The sequence below is a fragment of the Lactuca virosa genome, chromosome 4 (genome assembly GCF_052849685.1).
Source record: "Lactuca virosa cultivar CGN04683 chromosome 4, Lactuca_virosa_CGN04683_v6, whole genome shotgun sequence".
In the NCBI taxonomy this organism is placed as follows: domain Eukaryota; kingdom Viridiplantae; phylum Streptophyta; class Magnoliopsida; order Asterales; family Asteraceae; genus Lactuca; species Lactuca virosa.
Genome location: NC_136429.1, coordinates 78,340,974 through 78,352,548, shown reverse-complemented (window position 1 = coordinate 78,352,548; position 11,575 = coordinate 78,340,974). Strand labels below are relative to the sequence as shown.

Here is an 11,575-nt window from a genome sequence, read left to right as displayed (position 1 = left end):
AGTGTTTCCATAGCTATATGAATTTGAAAATCCTTAAAATTCAACGCAAAGATAACCGAAATTTCACATACAGATTTTAATATTAATTTTCTGAAAAATTAATATATTCAGATTATCTATTAATTCGAAATATATAAGATTAATATTAAATGAGAACTCAAATATGCTTAAGAACCTACGATTTTTCTTTACCAATTTTTTTCTTCAAAATGCAACATCAAACAAATATAAACATCTCGTATCAGATATTTGTTCGAAAAAACAGATTTGTTTTTTTTCTTCTGTCGTTTACATCTTCTTACTACCCCGTTCATATGCCATCCCCATTGTCTCCATCTTACCCCCTCCCCCCTCTCTACCGACGTCATTCAAGAAGTAAATGCATCACATTCTTCAAGACAACTCTTTCTTTTACGTTGTGTTTGGCGTGCCACGCCGATAAGCTAGTTTATTTTTCGATCTTTTTTATGTTGTCGTGTTTGGCAAGTCAAAAAGTAGTTTATAAGGTAGCTTTTTGAAATGCTATGTAGACTAGCTTTTTAGAAGTTTTTTTTTTTTAATTTTTTTTTTCATATATACCCTTTAATTAATTATAGAAACACATTCTCTTAAATGACATTTTATATAATTTTATATATTTCAGCTAGTTTTACCAAATGTCATTTTTTATAAGCTAGCTTCTTATTTAACAGGTAGTTTTTCAGCTAGATACGCCAAACATACCATTAATATCATAAATTTGGTGTTAAAATACTCTATGAGAAACCCCAAAAAATAATAAAATAACGAATAATATAACCTATTATATTTGACGAGTCATTTTTAACAAAATAATACCATTTCGCTGTCGGTAGATGGATTTTTACCGGACACTTAACGAGAAGAGGTTCTTTGTTGCACCCCATGGGCTAGTGAGACTTGATGATTCTACGAACATTAGCCCACTTTGATTAAATGGGCCTACCCAAAATACAATCGCCCAGTTGCAATTACGTGGGACTGGTACCCTGGTCCATTCTTCCTTTACAACAACCCTAGTCCACTAGGGTTTTCCTTTACAATCAACTCAACAGACCACAGACGGCAGATTTCTCAACTCCCTAGGGTTTACACGCTGCAGAGAAAACTCGATCTTCACTTCAGGTGCGTTGCCTTTATCCTTAATTTGTTGGTTTTTAGGTTAACATCTTTTATCTTCATGAATCGTGATGTGTTCTCGTTGCCTCTGTGCTTTGGATTACCGTTTATAATCGTTGTATTGATTTGTTCATAAGAATTTGGTTTTCTTTTGTTTTTTTCCCAGACAAAAGATGTCGATCGGAGAGCTTGGTTGCACTTACGCCTCTTTGATTCTTTGCGACGATAACATTCCTGTCACGGTTAGTAATTTCTACTGCTTCAAGTTATGTAGATATGTATGATTATTATCGATTTACGTTCTTTTTGTCTATTTTCATGATTCATTGCTCCAAAGATGTAAATATTATTTACTAAATTTTCTTAATCGTGCTTACATTTTGATTTGTGACTTCGTTCCTGTAGTTTTATACTTTCTCTTGTATCCTTGAAACAGTGAATTGCACAGATTAATTGACGTGAATTGTTGACTGCAGGCTGAAAAGATCAGTACCCTTTTGAAGGCAGCTAATGTCCATGCTGAATCCTACTGGCCAGCTTTGTTTGCTAAGCTTGCAGAGAAGCAAAATATTTTGGACCTCATTTCAAATGTTGGTGCTGGTGGCGGCGGCAGTGGTGGTGCTGCACCAGCGGTAGCTGCTCCTGCTGCTGGAGGTGCAGCTGCTGCTGCTCCTGCTGCAGAAGAAAAGAAGGTAAATTGCATATTTTAATTTTTTTTCTTTAATATTTTTTTGTTTATATGTAATGTAATATCCATGTTTTCTTTGATTCAATGTACACAGGAAGAGCCAAAGGAAGAGAGTGATGATGATATGGGATTCAGCTTGTTTGATTAGAACTTTTTCATTATTATGCTTTAGTTAAAAGAGAAAACTTATCTGTTTTATTGTGGTGTTTTAGCCTGTTTTACTGGGTACTCGTTAAGAATTTTGTCCAATTTTTTCTTTTATCATCTGTCTTCAGAGATGAAATCTTTTGTAGGTTTTTTCTTTGAATTTTATATCTTGAATTTAGCTCTGGTTTGTTTGAAATAGATAATCCTTCTTGGTATAGATGAAATAGATATATACCTCCAAATCGAAACTAAGAAAATGAAATAATGCTAAAACCATAAGAAAATGTAATTTGTGATTTCCATGGTCCGATACTGTACACTAAGAATGAAACATAAAATAGAGGAAGATTGGGATAAAATATGGCTAAAATATCAAAACAACGATTTGATGTTATAGTTTGTAGATATTAGTATTTTTTTTTATTGAATTGCTTTGATTCTCAGCAAAGATGGTATCCTTAGGCTGCAGAGAGTGAGAGTGAGAGATGCCATTTCTTTAATTGTTTGTACGCCATATCATTTTTGAAACCGTATTCCTTTCATTGTCATATGTACGCCATATCATTTTTTAGGTGTGTGCCACATTATTTTTTTATTTTTTAATAATTTAATTAAGTAAAACTTCATTTTTAATAAAAAAACATAACTTTTCAATACTTCAAAATAAAAAAAACATTACATTACTAAATTTAAAATAAAAAAAACAAAACATTAAAAATATCCTACAAACATTAAACAATTAAAATAACTAAAAAAATAAAATTAAAATAACCAAAACATATTACGTAAAGTTGTTTTCCGAGAACTCGTCTTCTGAGTCATCCGGTGGATCCAAATTAAGGTTAATATGTTGAATCCCGTAAATGTGTTGCACCAAGTCCGTGCGAAGATTGTGAAATGTTTCAGTGCAACGTGTATTTGTTCTCCTGTTCATATACTCTTCGCCACCAATTTCTATTTGTTGTGATTCGGGTATGGTTTTCCTCGTCAAACGCACATATCGCTCTTCATTCGTCTTCAATAATCATGTTATGCAATATGAGACATGTATACATGATTTCTTGAAGTTTTTCCTCGCCGAAATAAATTGTTGGTTTTTTCAGTATGAACCAACGTTTCTTAAGAGCTCCAAAAGCACGCTCGACATCCTTCCTAGCTCTTTTTTGAGCCCTCTTGATTTTTTTTCGTCTAGAACCATGTGGACACGTAAACGATTTAACAAACAGATCATACTCATGATAGATTCCATCAACAAGATAATAACCATATTTATATGGCGTTCCATGCACTTCAAAAGATGAATCTGGTGCAGATCTGTTATATATGTTGTTAAATATAGGTAAACAATTAAGAACGTTGATGTCGTTAATCGAACCGGGAGAACCAAAAAAAGCATGCCAAATCCAATGATCATGTGATGCAACTGCTTCAAGTATGACCGTTGGGTGACCATTGATCACATCGAGTAAATTGTCCATGGTGTGAGGTAGGGCAATTTTCCCATGCCCAATGGAGACAATCTAAACTTCCTAGCATTCCAGGAAACCCATGCACACTAGCATGATGAGCTTGCAATTGTAAGATGTTATTACGTGTAGGGTTACGTAAATATTTTGGACCATAAAACTAAATCACAGTTTTGCAAAAATAGTGGAGACTATCTCGTGCAGTCGTAGCAGACATCTTAATACTCTCGTCCAACGCATCAGGCGTAATGACATATGCTCACTGACGAAGTGCAGCAGTGCATTATTGTAAGGAAGTGAAACCTGGTGTACCTCTAGCATCGGAACGTTGTTGGAAAAAACTGCACTCCCTCGTTACATCTTCAATTACACATTCGTATAAACGTTTGAACATTCTGAAGCGCCTCCAGAAATAGTACCCTTGATAAGTGACATTCTCTTGAAAGTAATATTGTATCAAACGTTAGTTGGCTACTTCACGATTTCTGCAAATATATCTCCGTGTTCTCCGTTGAGAACTTTCGGCTATGTTATTGCATAAAACATCATACGTTTGTTCCGCCATTTGAGCACAAACAATAGCAGCATAAAAAATAACTTGAAATTCTTCAGAAGATGAAGAAGATGACATTTTCTAATAATTTTGAGAGAGAAAGTAATAGAGAAATGTAAAAGTTTGGTTTTGGTTTGAATAAATGAAGTGAATGGTTTAATTTATACGAAAGAAAAAATAAATAAATGTTAACAGTTTTGACCGTTCAACAGTCAAATATACATTACCCAATCAAAAAACGCGGCCAAAAAGAGGTGAGGTGCGGCCTAACGCACTCGAAACCGCATAAGGAGTGGTGTTCCCCTGCCTATGTGGCAAACTGTGCGGTAGAAACCGCACCACTCCCATAGTCTTAGCATGGTGTTAGTTTACTATTCTAACATATATTACTTGATTTTGATTCGTGCCTTTTTGTTAATTTTTACTATTCTAACATATATTACTAGTGGTGTTAGTTTACTGTTCTAACATGGTGTGAGGTTGTGTTTGTCGAGTCACAACTAGTTGATAAGATAACTTATTTTCTGAGTATTTTTTTTTTCGTTTTTGGCAAGTTAGAAAGTAGTTTATAAGTTTGTAATTTAATGTAGCTTTTTTAATGCCTTTTTATGTAATTTTTATATATTTCAGCTTGTTTTTCAGCTAGTTTTATCAAACATCATTTTTTATCAGTTAGTTTTTTATTTAACAGTTACTTTTTCAGTTAACAGTTAGCTTTTCAGCTAGTATAACAAACATAGACTTAGTATCCCTAGCTATTTTGATTTGTGTATTTTTTAATTTAGTAATGGAAAATGTTTTGTTGACATTAACTTTAATAAAGTTGATTTATTTTTACCATAAATGTCTGAAACTTGACATAATTTTGATTTTGTACATCCTCATGTAATTTTTGTTATTTATATTTTTGACACAAAATTAAAACACCTTAAGTATATTTGTTAGCATCTTAGCTTCTGATTTTGTTGGCAAAACAAAAAAGTATAAGCTAGTTTTCAAAAATCTTCTTAAAATAGTTTTTCCAAAGTTTTTTTAAAATATTTCAAATTCACCCATAATACGTAACACTCCAAAAATTGCGAAAAATTACGAGGAGATTTTTCAATTTAAAATATAATAGCCAGTTAAAACCTTTGTTTCAAATCCACCGAGTAACATCTGTTTGTTTGAAACTATACGTTATCAGAGTTAGGTTTGCAAAACTATGGACACGAATATCTTCAATGCATGTGTATAGTCCCGTCGAGCTCTTCTCACGAACAACTTGCAAAATGTTTAATCCACAACTGTAAGCATAAAGCTTAGTGAGTTTCCCAATATATCATATATTCCATTATACATACAATGCATCCTTACATGATCTCGGCTCTACGCCGAACAACCAAATCTCCTAACCATATACATGTATCATATGCAACGGGCCCAAACCAAGAGTTCACGGGCCCACCCCAACTCACATAACGGTCCCCACCCAACCATACATAAGGGGCCCCATCCAACTTATACATAACGGGCCCCGTCCATCATAACAGGCCTCGCCCAGCCGTACATAACGGGCCCCGCCCAACCTCCATTGCCAGGAGCCACCTCCTAGTCTTCCATACAAGACATAAAGTCGTATGTAGCCAGGGGTCAGATAGACAATCAGACAAGAACATCACAATAAAGCATTAGACTACGAGTTCTCAGGCTATCCAACTTAGACAACATATGACCTAAACTATCACTATCACATAAGCATATAACATAAGCACATGCATAACATACATATTACATACCCTTGGCAACTAGCCTTCCCTAGTTACCCTAACAAAGATACATCCAACATAATCATACGGTCAATAGTCAAAACCCTACTAGTCTAGCATACAAAATCACTGAGTGCTCTAAAATGCAAGGCCTAATAAGGACCTTCCCTAGACCACTAACATACTTGTACTTTAACAGTAATCTATCCTACCATGCAAAGGATATACAGTGAGATACGTGTCATAGTGAGAACTCACCTGAACCGATGAACCGAAGAAGCACATCAACACTCCCACACCTTGCACTGATCAATCCCGCGAGCCGACTAATCACCAAAAGAAATGATTCCTCAAATAACAACCCAAATCCTCCAAGTTTGACCCCAAATCAAACTTGTCAAAAGTCAACGGTCAAAGGTCCATAAAGAAAACACCACATTGTGGGGCCTCCTTGGCCAATTGTGGGAACATAAGGTCAAATAACCAACATGCAGGACATTGCCACGTCGTGGGCCCTCCTTGGCCGCATCGTGGCAATGACAGGACAAAATAGTCGCGATTTCAAGCACTGCCACGTCATGGCAAACCCCAGGCCTCGTTGTGGCTTTTGGAAGAATGCCAAAATCTCCATTAAGTGCTAAATTCGTTCATATCATGGCCCATAATTTCAGATCTAGTTCTTTTTACTGACTTCATGGATAAAGTTTCCAAATTTATCCATTAGGACTCCATCTCAAAGCTAGATCTACAACCCTAAGTCCTTAATAGCATAAAACCTTCCTCAAAACATGCATGGCTTCAAGAACAAGATCAAGATGCAAAGTTTTCCAATCCAACAAGATTATGAGATGATAAAATAAGCTCAAGGGGTTCTGGAGTTCACTCAACTCCAAAGCACAAGCTCACAAGAACCAAAAAGAGATATACATGATCAAACTACAAGATCTAGCAAACTAAAGATGAAGATGGAAGTTTTTACTCACAATGGTCCATCAATGAAGTTCTTTTTGCTAGATCTACACTTGAGCTCTTCCCCAAAACACTTTGCAAGAAACTTGGTCTTCAAGCTCCATACCAAAATATGAGAAATGAGCCTTCAAATGGCCAAGAACAAGAAGAACACTTGAAGGGGCTAGGGTTTTTGAAATGGAGAGCTCGGAGGCTGAAAAGAATGCCCTAACTTGAAGTTAAGGTGCTTAAATATGGAGAAACCCCTAAAAATCAATGGGCTTGGGCTGCAGCGCTCGCCACGTTGTGGCCATTCCCTTGCCACATCGTGACGCCTACCCAAATATAACACTCGGTTTTGGATTTGCTTCACTTTTCGGGGCTGCGGCCCAATCATCAGTTGTCATGAGGCTTAGGGCTTTGGTGAAGAAAGAATTTGGCCCTTTTCGGATGTGGGTGTTATGGTTTAAGTGATCCAAGTGTTCTATGGTGCCTTCAGAGGTCAAGAGTATAATCGTAATTTTATAATTCGATTCTTTATGGATTTTGGGTCTTTGTTCGGGAAGTTTTAAGGCCATGGTGAGCTTTTAGAAGCATAGGGATTCTCGCCACCTTTCCGTGGATATAAAGAACATCGAAAACGGAGTTGAAACGAAGAAGTTATGGCCGTTTGAAGTTGGAGTGGTTCGGGTGAGTGATCGTTGACTTGTTGACCAAGCTCATTTAAGGCTCACGATGTGGGAGGCACCTGATGCCCCAAAACCCTAATTTTCGGGTATTTAAAGGTATGAGATGATTAGGGTTGCTCCTCCTCAGCCTCCTTCACTTCTAAGACCTCTAGAAACCCTAATCTCAGCCCCCATTGAAGCTCTTGGCCATTCTTGGTGTTATTCAAGAGCTTTTGGGTGTTTGAACCCTTTGAGGAAGAAGAAGATCATTTGTGGTGCGTTTTTTAGCATCTTGGCGTCATCATCAGCTAGTTGTGGAGCTTTTGGACATCTGTAAGTTCTCAAGCTCGTGTCTTTCCTTTCCTAGCTTTCTAGATCTAAGTTTCCATGCATTTTTTGACTTGTTATGTTGGTTAGCATGCATGGGATCCATAAATTTGGCAACTTTATGGATCATTGTGGTATCTTAAGTCTTATAAGTCTTAGATCTGTATTTTGGTCATGGTTTTGGACTCCAAGCTTGAGTCTTAGCCCTTTTTCCTTCATTTTGACCTAAGATGGTGTTTGAGTCATGCATTGGATATGCATGACTCAAAAGCTTCGATTTTTATGGTACTTGGGGCCAAGGAAGACCCTCTAGACCGTCCCATGTTAAGGCTTAATGGATTAGAAGCTTAATGCTCATTTTTTGTCAGATCTGGCCTCACGACGTGAGGAATAACACCTCACGATGTGAGAGTGTGTTCGAGGAAGTTTCTGGGCAAAAGTCACGACCTCACGACGTGAGCATAAGGTGCTCACGACGTAAGCATCTCCTGTGCAAATTTTGGGCTCTTTGATTGTTGGCTAGCTTGGTCTTGGACTTATCCTGTGGTTTGGGCTCATAATGGAGTAAGGATTTTAGAGTAATGGACTTCTGGTTTGGCTTGCCTTGTTGGGCTTTCCCTAATGGTCCTTGGATGGTGAATTGGGCCTTAGTGGGCCCAATGGAGTTGGGCCTTGTTTGGGCCCAATGGGCTTGGGCTAATTGTGGGCTTTGTTAGTTGGACTGTTTATGGGATTAGTGCTTGGTGGTTTTGCCATGGTTAATTATTAAAGAATGGTTTGGTTGTCTGGTTTAGTTCGTGGAAGCCGATTCGTAGTAGCTGCAAAAGTTGTGGGAATTATCTGCCGATCGAGGTGAGTCTCCTTACTGTTCTATGGGTCCAAGGCAGCAATGCCGGCCCATTTGGTTAATGTTTTATAGGAAGAACCGGCGGGTAGCCCTTGGCAGTTTGTATGAACGACCATGAGGCGGCTCCTGGCAAACTATATGCAAGACCAGAGTTTGAACTATGGCAGTTAATTAGTTAAGTAGTGTAGATTGTATGCTAGTTGTCTTTGTGATGCTTGAATGGAAGACCCGGAGGTGGCTCCTGGCACTTGTCTGTAAGACCCGGAGGTGACATAATGGCAAGACTATGGTTGACACATAACAGTTTTATTGATTGATTGGATATGTATGTTATGCATGGCTCGTTTCATATGTATGGTATGTGGTATTTGGGGAACTCACTAAGCTTTGTGCTTACAGTTTGTGGTTTATGGTTTCCGGTACTTCCGGTTCGAAAAGGAAGGGCCCGACTTGATCGCAGTGCATACACCCGTGTTTTCCGCAATACGTGATTTTGGGAATGAACTCTGATAAATGTTTCATTTTGAAATGCTTTTAAGTGTTTGAATAAAAGTTACATGAGTGTTTTGACTATAATAAAAATGAAATTTTTACTCTATGTTTTCGGGATGTTACAAGTTGGTATCAGAGCCTTGGTTTGAGGGATTCGGACATACTCTCGAGTGTGACTGAACTCAAACTGAGGGTTTGGTGAGATTTTTTTTATAAAATAAACAATTAATTAAAAAGGAATTTCTAATCAAAGAAGGGGATGTGATGTGTGCAATCAGTCGAGCTCAAGTAAGTGGTTCCCAGAATACCAATACATGTTTATTATGATATATGATGTGATTATGAGAATTGCATGCTAGATTAGGGCTAAGGATCTACTCAGTATTATATGATAGGAGATATGCCTTTATGTTCCTGATTGTATGAGCTTTAGAATCACATGCTAGTATGAATTTCTGATAAGTGGATAGAATGGCCTGGTTAGTGTATGCTGGTTAGATTTTTCCGTTGTCTGAATGCTGCTTGCTTAGTGCTTTATGGGACTCTTAGTGATGTGAACTGATTGCTAAGTGAATATGCTAAGTCACATGTGGCACATGTTAAATAATTTTAGAGTGATGGATTTGACCCTATTACACAGCTCTTGTTTGAGTCCAACCGTTCTAGGGTTGAGTCTTTTACTCGAAGGATTATCTGATCTTTGTTGCATGTTACTTGATACCAAATACATATGATAAAAGTAAATAACGTGGCGCTGCGACGCCCCATCCTCAAAACCTTTTTGGTTACCTGTTTACTGATTTCTTGAGAATACAAGTGGTTTTGAAAAAAGTGTCAACATTTAAGTTGGTGAGTTCATAAGAGTTTTGTATGAGTAAAATCTGTAATTTTCCTTGTAAAATGATAGAGTATGCCTTCAGAAAATCCAATATTTTCTTTAAAAATGAACTGTAAGTCTTAAACCCTAAGACCAAAAATGTAAGTAGAGTTGTACTAGAAAATAGTATCATGTACTTCTTTTGTTATATAAAACCATTGAATGTATGTTATCACCGTAAACCAAATGTATCGTTAATACCGCATGTGAGTTATTACAACCATGCTAAGACTAGTTGGCCTGCTACGACGTTCTTCAGGTGTCGGAATGTTAGACAATTGTCACCCTAGACCTACCGGTCTAGCTGTAGCTAACAACTTAGGTGTGGGGTTGTCAGTCCCGTATAGATCTATACACAAGTGTCACACTCTCTTACCGAGACTCTGGTTATAATTCAGAACTTTAGTGTGTACTCAAGTAGGTACGGTGAAGACTATGTCTCATAAAATTGTATTAACATGTTTACGTATAGTGAAAACTGTAACATCCAAAATTTTACGCCAAATTTAAACTTTTCAAGCATAAATAAAACCCAATAGTATTGTTTACAAAAATGTTTTCAATTCATTATTCAATCAGAGTGTCCCAAAAGCCAGATCATAAGGATGAGGAGCGGTACGGTCACACCTTCGCCTTGCCATGAACTCCTGAAGTACCTGAAACAATAAACTGAAAACTGTAAGCCCGAGGGCTTAGTGAGCTACCCCCAAAATACCAATACCACACTGATAATACCATATCCGTAATAACTAATCAATCAACATGCATACTGGGCCATCGGCCTGAATGGACCTCCCTACAGGGCCTACAGTCCAACTGAATCTATACGGAGCCTTCGGCATGACTGGACCGCCACGTGGCCCTACAGTCTTCCCGGACCGCTCATAGGATGTGTTGGCCTTCAGCACAAAGCAGGACCGCCTCAACCCAACCAACAAGCAAATAACCATGTGCGCATAACTAACATATACTGGCATATACAACCATCAAACATATCTATCTCACTGAGCACCAAACATAGCAATCTCTCATAACTAGAGCACTGACCTAGCAGGTCACTAACATATCAATCCCTACGGATCATAAGAGCATAACATACTGTCTATCCTGATGCCGATTTAACAGATCATATCCACATGTATCATACCATAACGATAACAACTAAAAAAGCCGACCTTGGTGCCTTAGACCCTATCGATATAGTGAGGATAACTCACCTTGCAGATGTCGACTCGGTAGGTAAACTTCAACCCTCGGATCACTGCCACAAACTCCACCACCTATTACCATAGTATGATCATACCCATAAGCCAACTAAACAAACCCTGGTCCAAGTCAAAGTCATCAGTCAAGGTCAACAGTCCATGTTGACCTTGACTCGCCGAGTACCCCCGGCTACTCGCCGAGTTCCTTGAAGTACTAGCCCACTCGCCGAGTCACCTGAGTGACTCGTCGTGTTCCTTTAGCTTACGATCGAGACCCTAAGGCCACTCGTCGAGCTTCTGTCTTGCAACTCGATAGTTACCCGTGCATACATAATTTGGGGCAACCTCATCTGACTCGCTGAGTTGTTCATCCACTCGTCGAGTCTACGACAATCTTCATTGGACTCGCCGAGTTGTTCTTCCAACTCGCCGAGTTCATGCCTATCTTCATATGACTCTCCGAGTCGACCAT

At 38.0% G+C, this 11,575-nt stretch overlaps 2 protein-coding genes across 2 annotated transcripts; one reads left to right on the top strand and one right to left on the bottom strand.

Annotated features, from left to right (window-relative positions):
• Window positions 1-1,034: 1,034 nt before the first annotated feature.
• LOC145105656 (large ribosomal subunit protein P1-like) lies at window positions 1,035-2,150 on the top strand. The gene is made up of 4 exons (XM_079042739.1): window positions 1,035-1,143; window positions 1,304-1,379; window positions 1,614-1,829; window positions 1,920-2,150. The coding sequence occupies exons 2-4, from the start codon at window positions 1,311-1,313 to the stop codon at window positions 1,971-1,973; spliced, it is 339 nt and encodes a 112-aa protein (XP_078898865.1). The 5' UTR covers window positions 1,035-1,143; window positions 1,304-1,310; the 3' UTR covers window positions 1,974-2,150.
• Window positions 2,151-2,979: 829 nt separating this feature from the next.
• Window positions 2,980-3,450, bottom strand: LOC145104662 (uncharacterized). The gene has a single exon (XM_079041869.1). It carries the CDS (start codon window positions 3,448-3,450, stop codon window positions 2,980-2,982), a length of 471 nt encoding a protein of 156 aa, XP_078897995.1.
• Window positions 3,451-11,575: the final 8,125 nt, after the last annotated feature.